Source organism: Oncorhynchus gorbuscha, linkage group LG02, assembly GCF_021184085.1.
Source record: "Oncorhynchus gorbuscha isolate QuinsamMale2020 ecotype Even-year linkage group LG02, OgorEven_v1.0, whole genome shotgun sequence".
In the NCBI taxonomy this organism is placed as follows: Eukaryota; Metazoa; Chordata; class Actinopteri; order Salmoniformes; family Salmonidae; genus Oncorhynchus; species Oncorhynchus gorbuscha.
Window position 1 is genome coordinate 77,682,726 of NC_060174.1, and position 17,123 is coordinate 77,699,848.

At 45.4% G+C, this 17,123-nt stretch overlaps 1 protein-coding gene across 5 annotated transcripts in view; it reads left to right on the forward strand.

Moving 5' to 3' along the window:
- The window catches only part of si:dkey-250d21.1, a 29,617-nt gene extending 12,831 nt beyond the window's left edge, over positions 1 to 16,786 (forward strand). For 2 of the 5 annotated variants that reach the window (XM_046322803.1, XM_046322770.1), the window contains exons 2-11: positions 4,668 to 4,788; positions 6,340 to 6,450; positions 6,915 to 6,963; positions 7,223 to 9,033; positions 9,246 to 9,279; positions 9,412 to 11,216; positions 11,856 to 11,904; positions 12,173 to 13,983; positions 14,205 to 14,241; positions 14,358 to 16,786. In XM_046322803.1, the coding sequence (XP_046178759.1) occupies positions 6,373 to 6,450; positions 6,915 to 6,963; positions 7,223 to 9,033; positions 9,246 to 9,279; positions 9,412 to 11,216; positions 11,856 to 11,904; positions 12,173 to 13,983; positions 14,205 to 14,241; positions 14,358 to 16,123 (7,440 nt within the window). In that variant the 5' untranslated portion in view covers positions 4,668 to 4,788; positions 6,340 to 6,372 and the 3' untranslated portion in view covers positions 16,124 to 16,786. The remainder of the gene's footprint in view (positions 1 to 4,667; positions 4,789 to 6,339; positions 6,451 to 6,914; positions 6,964 to 7,222; positions 9,034 to 9,245; positions 9,280 to 9,411; positions 11,217 to 11,855; positions 11,905 to 12,172; positions 13,984 to 14,204; positions 14,242 to 14,357) is intronic. The other 3 variants (XM_046322780.1, XM_046322787.1, XM_046322794.1) reach the window with 3 other exon arrangements.
- The last annotated feature ends 337 nt before the right edge of the window (positions 16,787 to 17,123 follow it).

Consider the following 17,123-nt stretch of genomic DNA (forward strand, 5'->3'; position numbering starts at 1 on the left):
CTCCGTAGGCAAGCACCATGGTCTTGTAGCGGATGCGAGCTTCAACTGGAAGCCAGTGGAGAGAACGGAGGAGCGGGGTGACGTGAGAGAACTTGGGAAGGTTGAACACCAGACGGGCTGCGGCGTTCTGGATGAGTTGAAGGGGTTTAATGGCACAGGCAGGGAGCCCAGCCAACAGCGAGTTGCAGTAATCCAGACGGGAGATGACAAGTGCCTGGATTAGGACCTGCGCTGCTTCCTGTGTGAGGCAGGGTCGTACTCTGCGGATGTTGTAGAGCATGAACCTACAGGAACGGGCCACCGCCTTGATGTTAGTTGAGAATGACAGGGTGTTGTCCAGGATCACGCCAAGGTTCTTGGCGCTCTGGGAGGAGGACACAATGGAGTTGTCAACCGTGATGGCGAGATCATGGAACGGGCAGTCCTTCCCCGGGAGGAAGAGCAGCTCCGTCTTGCCGAGGTTCAGCTTGAGGTGGTGATCCGTCATCCACACTGATATGTCTGCCAGACATGCAGAGATGCGATTCGCCACCTGGTCATCAGAAGGGGGAAAGGAGAAGATTAATTGTGTGTCGTCTGCATAGCAATGATAAGAGAGACCATGTGAGGTTATGACAGAGCCAAGTGACTTGGTGTATAGCGAGAATAGGAGAGGGCCAAGAACAGAGCCCTGGGGGACACCAGTGGTGAGAGCGCGTGGTGAGGAGACAGATTCTCGCCACGCCACCTGGTAGGAGCGACCTGTCAGGTAGGACGCAATCCAAGCGTGGGCCGCGCCGGAGATGCCCAACTCGGAGAGGGTGGAGAGGAGGATCTGATGGTTCACAGTATCGAAGGCAGCCGATAGATCTAGAAGGATGAGAACAGAGGAGAGAGAGTTAGCTTTAGCAGTGCGGAGCGCCTCCGTGATACAGAGGAGAGCAGTCTCAGTTGAATGACTAGTCTTGAAACCTGACTGATTTGGATCAAGAAGGTCATTCAGAGAGAGATAGCGGGAGAGCTGGCCAAGGACGGCACGTTCAAGAGTTTTGGAGAGAAAAGAAGGGATACTGGTCTGTAATTGTTGACATCGGAGGGATCGAGTGTAGGTTTTTTCAGAAGGGGTGCAACTCTCGCTCTCTTGAAGACGGAAGGGACGTAGCCAACGGTCAGGGATGAGTTGATGAGCGAGGTGAGGTAAGGGAGAAGGTCTCCGGAAATGGTCTGGAGAAGAGAGGAGGGGATAGGGTCAAGCGGGCAGGTTGTTGGGCGGCCGGCCGTCACAAGACGCGAGATTTCATCTGGAGAGAGAGGGGAGAAAGAGGTCAGAGCACAGGGTAGGGCAGTGTGAGCAGAACCAGCGGTGTCGTTTGACTTAGCAAACGAGGATCGGATGTCGTCGACCTTATTTTCAAAATGGTTGACGAAGTCATCTGCAGAGAGGGAGGAGGGGGGGGGGCGGAGGATTCAGGAGGGAGGAGAAGGTGGCAAAGAGCTTCCTAGGGTTAGAGGCAGATGCTTGGAATTTAGCGTGGTAGAAAGTGGCTTTAGCAGCAGAGACAGAGGAGGAAAATGTAGAGAGGAGGGAGTGAAAGGATGCCAGGTCCGCAGGGAGGCGAGTTTTCCTCCATTTCCGCTCGGCTGCCCGGAGCCCTGTTCTGTGAGCTCGCAATGAGTCATCGAGCCACGGAGCGGGAGGGGAGGACCGAGCCGGCCTGGAGGATAGGGGACATAGAGAGTCAAGGGATGCAGAGAGGGAGGAGAGGAGGGTTGAGGAGGCAGAATCAGGAGATAGGTGGGAGAAGGTTTGAGCGGAGGGAAGAGATGATAGGATGGAAGAGGAGAGAGTAGCGGGGGAGAGAGAGCGAAGGTTGGGACGGCGCGATACCATCCGAGTAGGGGCAGTGTGGGAGGTGTTGGATGAGAGCGAGAGGGAAAAGGATACAAGGCAGTGGTCGGAGACTTGGAGGGGAGTTGCAATGAGGTTAGTGGAAGAACAGCATCTAGTAAAGATGAGGTCGAGCGTATTGCCTGCCTTGTGAGTAGGGGGGAAGGTGAGAGGGTGAGGTCAAAAGAGGAGAGGAGTGGAAAGAAGGAGGCAGAGAGGAAAGAGTCAAAGGTAGACGTGGGGAGGTTAAAGTCGCCCAGAACTGTGAGAGGTGAGCCGTCCTCAGGAAAGGAGCTTATCAAGGCATCAAGCTCATTGATGAACTCTCCGAGGGAACCTGGAGGGCGATAAATGATAAGGATGTTAAGCTTGAAAGGGCTAGTAACTGTGACAGCATGGAATTCAAAGGAGGCGATAGACAGATGGGTAAGGGGAGAAAGAGAGAATGACCACTTGGGACAGATGAGGATCCCGGTGCCACCACCCCGCTGACCAGACGCTCTCGGGGTGTGCGAGAACACGTGGGCGGACGAAGAGAGAGCAGTAGGAGTAGCAGTGTTGTCTGTGGTGATCCATGTTTCCGTCAGTGCCAAGAAGTCGAGGGACTGGAGGGAGGCATAGGCTGAGATGAACTCTGCCTTGTTGACCGCAGATTGGCAGTTCCAGAGGCTACCGGAGACCTGGAACTCCACGTGGGTCGTGCGCGCTGGGACCACCAGAGTAGGGTGGCCGCGGCCACGCGGTGAGGAGCGTTTGTATGGTCTGTGCAGAGAGGAGAGAACAGGGATAAACAGACACATAGTTGACAGGCTACAGAAGAGGCTACGCTAATGCAAAGGAGATTGGAATGACAAGTGGACTACACGTCTCGAATGTTCAGAAAGTTAAGCTACGTAGCAAGAATCTTATTGACTAAAATGATTAAAATGATACAGTACTGCTGAAGTAGGCCAGCTGGCAGTGGGTGCGTTGTTGACACTACACTAATCAAGTCGTTCCGTTGAGTGTAATAGTTTCTGCAGTGTTGCTATTCGGGGGCTAGCAGGCTAGCTAGCAGTGTTGTTTACGTTACGTTGCGTTAAAAGAACGACAATGGATGGCTAGCGAACCTAGAAAATCGCTCTAGACTACACAATTATCTTTGATACAAAGACGGCTATGTAGCTAGCTAAGTAGCTAGCTACGATCAAACAAATCAAACCGTTGTACTGTAATGAAATGAAGTGAAAATGTGATACAACCTGTGAATGCAACCGGGTAGTTGAGTTCTATACAGAAGACGTTGGCTAGCGTTGGCTAGCTGTTGGCTAGCTAGCAGAGTCACCTACGTTAAGGACGACAAATAGCTGGCTAGCTAACCTCGGTAAATTAAGATAATCACTCTAAGACTACACACTCTAAACCTAAACAACACAATTATCTTGGATACGATGATACGATGATACGAAGACAGCAAAGACAGCTATGTAGCTAGCTAACACTAAACTAATCAAGTCGTTCAGTTGAGTGTAATAGTTTCTCCAGTGCAGCTAATCAGTGGACGTTAGCTAGCTGGCTAGTGAAGACTACGTTAGGACGGCGAAATACGATAATTACGCAATTATCTTTGATACAAAGACGGCTATGTAGCTAGCTGAGAAGAAATTGCTAAGATAAGACAAATCAAACCGTTGTGATATAATGAAATATAATGAAAAAGTTATACTACCCGTTGGAGCGACGTGCAGATGCGACCACTCGCTCCAACCGGTAGATCTCTCTGGTCACCCCCAAAACCAATTATTTCTTTGGCCGCCTCTCCTTCCAGTTCTCTGCCGCCAATGACTGGAACGAACTACAAAAATCTCTGAAACTGGAAACACTTATCTCCCTCACTAGCTTTAAGCACCAACTGCCAGAGCAGCTCACAGATTACTGCACCTGTACATAGCCTACCTATAATTTAGCCCAAACAACTATCTCTTTCCCAACTGTATTTAATTAATTTATTTATTTTGCTCCTTTGCACCCCATTATTTTTATTTCTACTTTGCACATGCTTCCATTGCAAAACTACCATTCCAGTGTTTTACTTGCAATATTGTATTTACTTTGCCACCATGGCCTTTTAGCCTTAACCTCCCTTCTCACGTCATTTGCTCACATCGTATATAGACTTGTGTATACTGTATTATTGACTGTATGTTTGTTTTACTCCATGTGTAACTCTGTGTCGTTGTATCTGTCGAACTGCTTGGCTTTATCTTGGCCAGGTCGCAATTGTAAATGAGAACTTGTTCTCAACTTGCCTACCTGGTTAAATAAAGGTGAAATAAAAATATAAAAAAATACACAAGCAGCTGCGCAGGTCCAAATCCAGGCATTTGTCAAATCCCGTTTGGACTACAGCAATTCTCTGTTGGCTGGGCTCCCCGCTTGTGCCATCAAACCTCTGCACTTTATCCAGAACACAATGCAAATACATTTCTGATTAGAATAACATTACTACACATGTCAAGCTAGCAAACAGTACGCTTTAACTTGCAATGAGAACATCTTCTGGATGCGAGTGTCTGCTAAATTACCAAAATGTAAATCTGAAATGTCAGACTACATTGCAAGAACAAATCAGTCTGGTGATGCCTTTTTAAGCACAATGTTCTACGGATTACGGATATACCTTCCATTTTCGCTAAACAGGTACATGGTTTGCTAGTGATATGCAGATAGACCTCATTCATCAAGGTGAATAACATGGGCTAGGGGCAGGCCTATCCATATTGCAGTTATGACATTTTAACCTCTTAATTCTTCCTTTCAGATGTAAACAATGGTTGAATAATTGTCATCGAACTGACTTGGAGCCAAAAACCCCTGAGGAGTTGCACAATTCCTTCAAAATATGTGCAAATCATTTTGAGCCTTCCTTGATCTGTTGTGATGTAAGTATCTACTGAATAAACATTTATATTTCCAAAAAGCATTCCTTTTATACTTTCATTCAGTTGTCATATTGTTCAGTAATAGAGGGGACTTGAGTTAGACTATCTATTCAGGAGGTGACTCATCTATGCATTAGCCAATAGACCCAATGAGCAGATTTGGGATGTAGGCTTAAATAGTGTGCAATACCGTATTAACTGTACATTTAAAGTTATGCTATTGCTCATTAGCAAGCTAGCTAAGTTGCGCCATTGAAACGCCTCCGGAGCTTGCTAGCTAACCTAGCTTGTGCAATATATCATATTGTTTTATGTTAATGGATTCAGAACACAAACTCTTGCACACCGAAAATAACGTCTTCTCACGTGCTTAGGATAATACAAAACTGTAGTGGAATATGTCTCCCACATGCTGTGTGATGTGAGGTTTAAGTCATGTACCGTAATTGCTGGACTATTAAGCGCAACTGAATATAAACCGCACCCACTGAATTATTAAAAAAATATGTATTTTGTACATAAATAAGCTGCACATGTCTATAAGCCGCAGGTGCCTACCGGTACATTGAAACAAATGAACTTGGTCACTATCTTCCTCCTCCTGTGCACTGAAACCACTGAAGTCATCTCCTTCGGTGTCGGAATAGCCTTGGAATTGCTTCATCCAATGTTGGATCGTTTTCATTGTTGCTCTCGTCACTTTCATCCGGAGGCAAATACCCCGCTGAGCTCATGATGCCCCTTCAACACGCAGCAGTCCAGCCTTTCCAAACCCGTTGATAGTGGATTTTTTGACAATGCTCCACATTGTCAGGACCCACTGGCAGACTTGACCATAAATTGCTCTTCACATGCGGCCCGTTTTAGTGAAGGATTTCTCCCCACTTGTCATCCAAGCCTCCCACTGAACACGGAGCGCCACCTTAAATGCATGATTTACACTGAGGTCGAGTGGCTGCAAATACTTTGGGCCATCTGCTTTTCTTCCCTCTGAAAGCTTTTGTTGTCTTTTTGCACTGAGTGAGTTCCTCACGCTGCTGTTTCCAACATCTTATCATCGACTCATTAAGGCCAAGCTCCCATGCAGTAGCTCTTTCCATTTCCAACAGCCAGATCGATCTCCTTCAACTTGAAAGCTGCATCATATGCATTTCTCTGTGTCTTTGCCATGATGAGGGTGACAAAATTACTACCGTAATCAGAATGATGGGAAGTTTGAGCGCGCTCGATTTACGTCACATTATGTGACAGTGCTCAGTTTTTTTGGCGGCATCAATCTTGTGAAAGCGGGAAAAATCCATAAATTAGCCGCGTCATTGTATAAACCACGAGGTTCAAAGCGTGGGAATAAAGTAGCAGCTTATAGTCCGGAAATTACGGTATTCCTTTGTTGAGACTAGCTTAATCATAATGCACTCAAGCTTTTCTGAAGGCCACTGGTAGGTCAACATTGAAAACAAGGTTTTATCCGTATTAAAAGGTCATGCTTCTCCCTGGAGGTTCTTTCTTAATAAAGTAGTCATAATAAGGATTTGCTTGTTTCTTTTTCAGAGCACTTTAAGAACATCCTTGAAAGAGGGTGCTATGCCAACCATATTTGATTTTACAACACATTTGAACAATCCATCAGGCCGCAATGGGAATAAGAGAATAAGAGAACCTGTAAGTATTCTATCATGTTTAAACCACACAATGCTGTACCCCATATGGTCATCCTAACCTGATCTCAGTAAGTGTGTGTATATAGTCATCCTAACCTGATCTCAGTAAGTGTGTGTATATAGGTCATCCTAACCTGATCTCAGTAAGTGTGTGTATATAGTCATCCTAACCTGATCTCAGTAAGTGTGTGTATATGGTCATCCTAACCTGATCTCAGTAAGTGTGTGTATATAGTCATCCTAACCTGATCTCAGTAAGTGTGTGTATATAGTCATCCTAACCTGATCTCAGTAAGTGTGTGTATATAGTCATCCTAACCTGATCTCAGTAAGTGTGTGTATATAGTCATCCTAACCTGATCTCAGTAAGTGTGTGTATATAGTCATCCTAACCTGATCAGTGTATAATCTGATCCTATTGCATTAACTCCAGTCTACAGCTAATTATATTTTTTATTCCTTTAGAGTGAGGTGGAGTTTGCAACCTTGAAGAAAGCTAAAGGTGATTGGTTTGGTAAATCAATATCTTTTTCTCGTTTGTTTTACCATAACAATTTAATATTCCCATATTTAGCCATCTATTTTCCTACCAAAAATGACATTTTAAGTAATTGGTTCACAACTTCATGGCAGTGCATAGTCATGTGGTCTGTATTGGGATAGCCCTCTAAGAAAAGTACACCCTTTTAAAAGGATATTTGTAGAAATGTCTTGACATATTTATTCAATAAATGTGTTTCAATCACATGTCCATGTTTACTCCTTTACTTCAGAAGATGCTCCAACTGAGGTGAAAGATAAGCCAGGAGAGAATAGTGCAACATGTGATCTATCGCAAGAGGACCAAAGGAGAGAGGATGTCTCCAACTCCAAAGCAAAGGAAATCCTTAAAGTCTACTTCAAGGAAACTCTTGCCTTCACTGGATTCAGCATAGGGAACGATGCAAACCCCAACACTGATGAGCCGATGGGAGGCCACAGGGGACAACAGTCTCTCAACCCCATCTGTGTTGAAAGAATTGACCAGAAAGATGTCCTCCAGTTCAGTGAGAACCTCATGCGGGAGGAGATCCGGAACAGTTTAAGGTTGGCACGCTTTTTCTCCATTCTGCTGCAAGATGTCACAAACATAGAGGGAAAAGATCAGATCCCAGTTTTCATCAGGTCCGTCACTGTGGCAGGTTTCCCTCAGAAACACCTCATGGGGTTCCTGCCCTGTGATGCAGATTCTGAGGGTCTGTTTTACATGCTGCTCTCAGAAATACGGAATAAGTGGGGGCTGCGGATGGAGCATTGTCGAGGACTCACCTACCTGACCACAGGCATTCTATGTCAGAAAATGAAGGATCTCACCAGCAGGATTCTGCAGGAGTTTCCTCAGGTAGTGCTAGCACCTAGTGACCCATACGCCTTTAACATGTGGCTCATCCGCTCCATGCCCATGCCTTCCATCCAGAAGGTTGTGAACACAGTGGAGGAGGTCGCCACAATGCTTAGAGGGTCCCCAGATCTTTGGGAAAGACTGGAAGGGAAGATCAAGTCATCTTACGGCCACCTTAAAGGTGAAGTGGACAGGATCACAGAGGCTTGCCAGAACACCTGGGAGTATGGTGTTGATGCCTTCCACACCATGTTGGACATTCTTGAGCCATTCCTCGCCTGCATCAATGAGGTGTGCTCGGCTGCAAACGCAGACACTGCTACCTGTGAGCAGATGGCCAAGCTCAAGCCGATCCTAAAGAACTTCAATTTCCTCATCACCCTGGTTGTCCTGAAGAATACCCTCTGTTGTGTGAGCATCCTCAACCCGAGTCTCAGGGGAGCCATCAGCATCAGCAGCACCTTGCAGTACACAATCTCCAACGCCTTAAAGCTGGTCAACAAACATCTGCAGGAGATAGCAATATTCCACAGGAAGTGGTTTTCTGACGCAGTGGGCAGGGCTAAAAAGCTGGGAGTGGAGGTTGCTAGGCCGGAGGAGAGCTCACCTGATACTGGTGAGGCAGGTGCAACTGAAACCCCTCTGGAGGATTTCTACAGAGAGACTCTGAGCAGGCAGATCTTACAGTACCTTGTTGCGGAGGTAAAGAGGGTGTTCAGCACGGAGATGGTTCGGATTCTGAGATGGCTCTCGTTGGTGCCGTCTTATATGGCTGACCATAATTTCAGTATCCGCAGGGATAAAGTGGCGGATGCGAACTTGAACAACCTTGCTCGACCCGACACGTTTTACGATGAGCTTGGTTGCTGGGAGGTGAAGTGGAGACATGCTAGCAAGCGGAGGATCCTACCCACAACAGTGTTTGCAACATTGAAAATCCCAGACATTGCATTTTACCCAAATGTGCAGAGCCTGCTGAGAGTTCTGGGCACCATCCCCTGTGTGAACGCAGAGGCAGACGTGTATGGGCAGTACAACATGGTGCTGGAGCGGTACCAGTCTTACCTGATAGCCACACCGGAGGATCAGAGACTGTGCAACATGGCATTTGTCTATGTCAATCAAGATGTGCACTTCAATGTTGAAGACATGGTGGAGTCCTATGTGGAGAAGCATCCTGACATATTGCAGTTGTTGCATATGGTAAATTTATTTTTATATAAAAGTATTTGCCTAGCACTCACACAAACTGAAGATTTCAAATAATTTGAAAAACATAAAATGAAGTTACCCTAAGTGGATGTTGAATATTTCTTAACTTTTGTGTTGTTATTTTACTAATATTTGCATTTGTAAGTCCCGGTAACTGAACAAAAGCTGTATTTTGCTAATGCTTTTATTGTCTATGTTCATAGGATGATGAGGTGATGGAGATGCACTCTGCAGCTGGTAAGAAATAATAGTATTAATATATATTATGTAGTATTTATTGCCCCATGGTGTATATAAATATATTTGCCTTAATACCCATGTTTATTCATTCATCATTCATGGCTCATGCTCTTGACTGCTTTATTTCAGAACCAGTCTCTGAGAGTGATGGAAAACACACTCTAAAGGAGAATGTTGATGAAACACAAAAAGAACCACAGGAAATGGTCTTGGAGATGGAGAGAGTGGAGCAACCAAAATGCGTAGCCTCAGAGACTAATAAGGAGGCGCTCAAATCTGCTCTGCAGGCTGCTGTGACAGCGGCATATAACAGCCAGAGCAGACAGCCTGGTGAGGCCTCTGCTGAACAGGATGGTGAGGTTGAAGACACATTGAAATATGTATCGAAGTCTGAGATGAAAGAAGTTCTCAGAGTATGCGAGGATGCAGTCAGGGAGGGAATACTTTTGGAAGTTGGCACTTCCTTTTTCTCTCTGTTCATCGACCGCGTTGTGAAGTTAGGGGAGAAAAAATATCTTCCCCTCTTCCTCAGGTTTGTGGACAGTTTTGATGTCATGCGATTGGAGCTCATGGGTTTTCTGGATGTGGATTTTGACTGCGATGCCATGTCAGAGCGCATATTGGAAATTGTCACCAAAGAGTGGTGTCTCGATTTGTGTTACTGCAGAGGTCAAGCCTACCTAGGATCCGGTGATGTCTCCTACAAGCTGAAAGCCTTTGCCTGTAAAATCCAGGAAAAGTACCCCCTTGCAATATGCACACACAGCTCTTGTTACTCGTTTAACACATGGTGGTCAAAATCCACCCCTGTGCCGTCAGTCAAACGGGCTCTGGATGTTTTTGAGGAGGTGTTGATGTTTTTTGGGAGCACGCCTATGCTTGAGAAACAGCTGGATCATGTCATTGCATTTGGTCTTAGGGAAAGCTATGAAAAGGTTCAAGAACTGCAGGGTAAGTTCTGTACCGTCTGGCAGGAGAAGCACGATTCCTATGAAGTCTTTGTGCAGATGCTGGAGCCCCTTGTTGAATGTTTGGAGAAAATCAAGACCAACCCACAGAGATGGAAATCCTCACTCTCTCTAAAAGCTGGAGCACTGCTGCGTTTGATAAGGGACTTTGATTTCATTGTTCCCATGGTAGCCCTGAAGAATGCCTCGTCCTTTACCAGGGAGCTGAGTGCAGGACTCCAGAAGGATCATTTTAGCGCAGCGTCACAGCTTTGCCAGATCAGTGGTATAGTGGCTACTCTAAACAGGGTCAAAACAAACATCAAGGTCTTTCACCAGAATTGGTTCGACGAAGCCTGTGCCCTTGCCCAGAGTCTGGTTGTGCAGATAAAAGTGCCTGATAATTCATCTGCGGCCAGGGATAGCATGATCAAGCCAGCTCTGTATTACAAAGATTCACTGAGTGTGCCCCTAGTGGACAACCTCACCAATGCTGTGAAGGATCATTTCTCTGAGGACCACAAAGAGGCCCTAAACTTCTTATCCCTGGTTCCCTGCTCTGTGACTGTGAGTTACATGTTTGAGATCCTGAGGTCAAAGCCTCCTCTCTACGCCAGTGATCTGCCTGACTCTGACAACTTCTTCACAGAGTTGTGCTGCTGGAGGGTGAAGTGGAAGACCAAAGTTGCGTCAGTGACCATCCCAGACACCATCTTTCAGACTCTCCGTCTGCCACTCATGCAATACTTTGGGAACATCAATACATTGCTGAGGATCATGTCTGTGTTACCCAGCACAGTACTGGAGAACTGTGGGGAAGCGATGCGCCACAAGATGTTCCAGGAATACCTGAGGAACACCAGCTCCAAGGACAGGTCCCCGTGTCTGGCCATGCTGCAGGTGGGAACCAACTTCAGCAGAGATCTGGACCGGATGGTGACTAAGTGCTTGAAGGTCACACCCCAGGCTTTAGAGGGTTTCTGCTTGGTAAGTTTTCAAAATACATTTCCATGAATATTAATGTAATTAAAAAAAAATTAGCCCTTTTTCTCCCCAATTTCGTGGTATCCAATTGTTTTAGTAGCTACTGTTTTGTCTCATCGCTACAACTCCCGTACGGGCTCGGGAGAGACGAAGGTTGAAAGTCATGCGTCCTCCGATACACAACTCAACCAAGCCGCACTGCTTCTTAACACAGCGCGCATCCATCCCGGAAGCTAGCCGCACCAATGTGTCGGAGGAAACACTGTGCACCTGGCAACCTTGGTGAGCGCGCACTGCACCCGGCCCGCCACAGGTGTCGCTGGTGCACGATGAAACAAGGACATCCCTACCGGCCAAGCCCCCCGTAACCCGGACAACGCTAGGCCAATTGTGTCGCCCCACGGACCTCCCGGTCGCGGCCAGTTACGACAGAACCTGTGCGCGAACCCAGAGTCTCTGATGGCACAGCTGGCGCTGCAATACAGCTCCCTTAACCACTGCGCCACCCGGGAGGCCCCCCCATGAATATTATTGTTTTTAATATTTTATGCAGTCTTTCAGAGCATTCTATTCTAAACAGCGATGTCCTTTTAAAATAAATCATTTCCTTTTAATAATGTCTATTGAAAATCAAATTCACAGGATAAGGAATCCAAAAGTCTGATGAAGAACTCTGAAGCCAACATGGAAGGTATGTGATGGCAAAGCTTTGTTTCAGTTAATCCCCATGTGATCATTAAGTATTTATTAGCTAATAACTATGTAATGACACTGTTACCATTTAGTATATGTTGGTAATAGGGAGGGGCCCAGGTTTTATCAAGTGAAACACTTGTTCTCATTCACCTTACAATCACCTTAATTTTATTCTCAATTATTTTTCCACTTTTATTAAAGACCTGAACTCTATGGTAGAAGAGTCAATTGAATTGACTAATTCACCTTTGTCATATTTTCAGTGGATCATGACAAAGATAGAACAGAGGAGCTTGAGAATCAACAGTCTTCTGACAAGAAAAAAGACCAAGAAATGAAAGCAGTGGATGAGAATGGGCATACTGGAGATAATCGACAGAGTTTAGAAGCAGTGTTCAGACAGGCTGCACGTTTGGGGAAAAATAAGTGCCAGCTTTCCGAACTCTCCAAAGAAGATCAAGACCTTCTCATCCAGGATCTCAGCATGTGCCACTGGTTTGGAAGAGATGGGAAGTTCACGTGTAAAATAGGAGAGGAGGAAATGGTACAGCTTCTTACAAAATCCATCAGGGAAGTCATACTCTCAGAAATACAGGAGTCCCCCTTCTTTTCTCTTATAACAGATAAACCCGTTGTAATTGCTAATAAGAGCTATCTGCCTGTCTTTGTCAGATATGTTGGGCAATGTGTCCCCAAGGTAGAGCTCATTGGTTTTTTGCGATTTTTTGAATCCTGTGATGTTGATGTTCAAGCCAAGAATCTCTCTACGACTCTAACTGAAGACTGGGGATTGCCGATGAGTCAGTGTCGTGGACAAGCAATCATGCGCATGGGCTCAGGTTGTCACAGCCTGAGGAAGATGTCTTTGGGGTTCCTTGAGAGCTATCCTCTGTCTGTCATCACACCCAGTGAGTCTTGTGGTCTTGCCTGTTGGCTAGCAGGAAGCGTACACTGCCCACCTGTCACAAAGATGCTGCGAATTGTGGAAGACCTCTTACTGTTTTTTGACCAGTCACCTGGGCTAGAGGCAGAGCTAGCACAGGCCGTGGATGGGTTACTGAATACACCTCGGGAGGCCTTGGAAGAGATTCCAGAAACTTGTTACTCCAGGTGGAAGAAGAGGGAGGACTTTTTTGATCTCCTAGTCAACACATTGGAGGGAGTCTTGAGTTGCTTGGATTCAGTTAGTTCCCATGATGCCGGAACTATGTCGCTACATGCACAGGTTCTCGCCACTGCTTTGCGAGATGCAGATTTTGTCATCACACTTGTGATCCTGAAGAATGCCTGTTCTCCTCTTCGGAACTGCAGCACTGTCTTCCGCTGTGGTAACCCTGCTGACATCATCTGTGAAGTGGAGAAGATAGTACCAATCATTGAAACGCTGAACAAGATGCTGGATAACATAAGCACTGTACATTCACCTTGGTTTGAGGAAGCATTCCAACTAGCATCCAAGGTGGCCCCTCAGCAAGTATGTTTCCCAGAGAAAGCTAACTCTTATGGGTCTCCAGAGATGTACTACAGGGACAACTTGAGTGTTCCTCTACTGAGCAGCCTCGTTGATGAAATGAAGTACAACTTCTCCGACAGTCACTTAAAAGCCCTGAAGATCTTGTCTCTGCTCCCCACCTGCAATCCACAGCCCATTTCAGAGCCAATCCGTGCAGAGTCAACAGACAAGCTATACAGTCTCTACCTGTGTGACCTCCCTGACCCTGACACAGCAGAGCAGGATATCAGTAACTGGGCCTCTGTCTGGAAAGAGAAATATCAAGACCTCTCACCACCAGCTTCTATCTCTGAGATACTGCTTCACACGGAGTCTCAATGCCATCCCACAGTGACCAGACTGCTTAGACTGGTGGCTGTTCTACCAAGCGTCAGTATGGAGTGGGACCTGATGAAGACCACCCTGAACTCCATGAGGGCTCTTCTGAAGAACACAGTCTGCAAGGGCAGTAAAACAGACACTGTGATGCTTCTTATGCATTACCCAACTGTTCAAAGACTAGGGGAGGTAATTGAAAAGTGCATCGAAGTTGACCCAGAAAGCAGCCCATGTCTTGAGCAGGTACAATAACAGCAATTCTCCTTTTATCATTCCAATGCTGATGTATTTATGACATATTTTTATTGGTATAGGTATGCATAATTTTTCCAATATTTTATAAATACATTTTCAGTTACAGATAAATAATAACAGGAAATAATACATCAACACCACTCACCCCTTGACAAGACATACATATTAAACTTTGTTGTAAATGTACTGATTTCTGTTTTATAATTTAGGTGAAGAAACAAATTGAAGGTCTGAAGCTGGAAAGTGGTAAGTGAAAATGTTAAATCATATGAACATGACATACTATTACAAGGTTCATGTAGAATATGATATCATAAAGCAAATGAGGGGAAGGGGGGGTGGTTTAACTGTGTGCATTTTAGATTTTAGAGCTTTGGATGTAAACCCTGATGGAAGACATGAGCAGGCAGATGAGGAACACCAAGCTGGTACGTCAGATCAACTCCCTGCAGGAAAGCTGAAGGCAGAGGAGGAGGCAGAGTACTATGTGAAAGTGGAAGATGCTGTGATAAAGTCAGACATTGTGATCGCTGAGGACGTTGCGATCGCTGAGGACATTGTGGGGGCCGGGGGCGGCGGGAAAGTAGAAGTCTGCGTGATAACAGAGGAAGTCATGTTTGCAGAGGACGATGTAAAAGTAGTGGACATTGTGTTAGCTGAGGACGGCGTGAAGGCAGAGGACAGTATTGTGATAGTAGAAGATGGGGTCATAGGTCAGAAGCAGGCCATGTCTTTCTACGACCCACCTGTGCGTGAGGAAATCCTCAAGGAACTCTGGGACTCACAGTTCTTTACAATAATAACGGAACGGGCAGTTGAGATCGAGGGACAGCTCTACGTCCCCCTGTGCATCAGGTACTTGGAAAAACAGGACACTCAGTGCGAGGAGACTGTAGCTTTCATCCCATTCAGCCAGGACACTGCTGTCTTGGCTGATGCTATTGAAACAGCCTTATCAGAGAAATTGGGGCTCAACATGGAGTACTGTAGAGGGCAAGCTTTGCTAAGTGTAGGTGAGGTAGGGTCTCAGATGAGGGCTGTTTCTGCTGTAATATCCCAGAAATACCCCCTGGCCATGCGAACAGTCAGCTCTACTCTCTCTCTGAATGTGTGGCTAGCCAGGTCATCTCCTGCAGTGGCAGCAGCAGACTGTGCAGCGTCTGTAGAAAACATGTTACAATGGCTCACAGAGGACACAGAACGACAGACCAAACTGGAGGACATGATCATTGCCATGTTCCAACATGATGAGGGGAAGGGTAATGAGCATAGGGACAAGCTTGTTAAGAACTGGGAGAAAAGTCATGAAATGCATGAGTTGATGGTAGAGCTTCTTGAGGTAGTGATGCTGTGCTTGAATGAGCAGAAAAGTGAGGAGAGTAGCTCAGGAAGTGGCCAAGCACTGCTGTACTTCAATAAAGTCAGAAGTTTTGAGTTCATCTTCTCGGCTGTCGTGCTGAAGAATGTCCTGAGTTTGACCAAAAAGCTGAGCCAATCTCTTCAGGGCAAACCTCTAGATGTGTTGCTAGCTATGAAAAGCTTACCTGACCTCCTAACTTCCCTCAATGAATTGAAGAGCGATATCGACACGCATCATAAGGCCTGGTATGAGGAAGCTGTCGCTTTAGCTTCCAAGCTGCAGATAACGCTGTTGCACTCTGGGCTACTAGAACCCCTGAGTCAGTTTTACAAAATGGCGGTGAGTCAGAAAGTGGTAGAGCACTCCATTGTTGAGGTCAGTGAGCTCTTCACAGAGAAGGTCCTCAGTACCCTGAGGTGCCTTGAGATTGTGCCTTATGCCATGTCAAAGGTGGAAAACAGCAGTGCAAATGCCCACCTTTTCTGCATGTATAAAGATGACATGCCTGACATGGCCTCACTCCCCACAGAGATGAAGTCTTGGAGAGAGAAGTGGTTGGATCCCATGTCTGGGTATCTTCCAGCCACTGTGCTCGACACTCTGAAGGCATCAGACATTAGGAGCTTTAGTAACATTGAAACCCTCCTAAGGCTCCTTGTCATATTACCATTTTCCCGGAGGGAGAGTACCTTCAGGCAGGGAAAGAGAAGCCTCCAGGGTTTCATACAGCAGGAGACCAGGTCTCTTTCTGAACTTCATCCTCTGTAAAAAGTTGGTGTTCCCTCAAGCTCTCATTAGCATAAAGCTGGTTTCTGAGTTGGTGTCCTATACTGCTGACCCACTGTATCTTTGAGTAAATATCCAACCTAATTTAGGTCTCAATACAGTTTTTAACTTACTAGAAGACATTTCCCTGCATACATGAATGATCTAAATATTTTGATCATTTTATTTGTTTTCCTGCAAGCGTATATCTTTTTTGTTTAAGTTGTTTGGATAATTGTACTGCCTAACGGGACCAATGTCTTGCCAAAAATAGCAATGCTCACCTGCGGATTACCAATGCGTGTGTGCCTTTATGCATAACTAACAGTCAACCCAATGAACCATAAGAATTCAGATGTCTGAAAATGACAGTCCCATCAGGCTTTTTGAAAGAACGTTTATTTTTGTCAGCACCAAATAACATTGGACTGAATTTAAGAATCACTTGCATCAATTCACTGTCAATGAATAAGTTGTATCATTCTCTCCCTTGGCACAAATCGAAATAGTTAGTTCTATCATGTAGATGTTTTATGATGATTTCCTAGGTTTTTTGTCTATTTAGGAGAGTTCATTTTCTGTAAAGAATTCTCCAAATAATGTCTCCTTAAGAGTTAAACATTCATATATATTTGTCAAAAAAAATAATAAAAAGTTATAAAAAGACCCAATGTTCTTATTGTATATAACTTATCACATTGCAGTGTTAGACCTACCATAATGAGTAAATTGATTTTCAGGAGTCACAAGGGGGCGCTATAAGCCTTATTTTTCAGGGAATTTTATTGGCATTTAATTTAGGATATATTAAGAGTACCCTTGTCTTTATTCATATAGAAACTGTTTGATTATAAAGCATGTTTTATTGAAGTAAGTTAATGTTTTTTGTTGTTGTCAGACTTCAGCTGAATACAGCTGTCCGCTCTGTTGAGGATTGGAGAATGTAAGAATTGCCACACCTTTTATATGGGATCCAAGGCCATATAAACCATAAAGCTTGCTG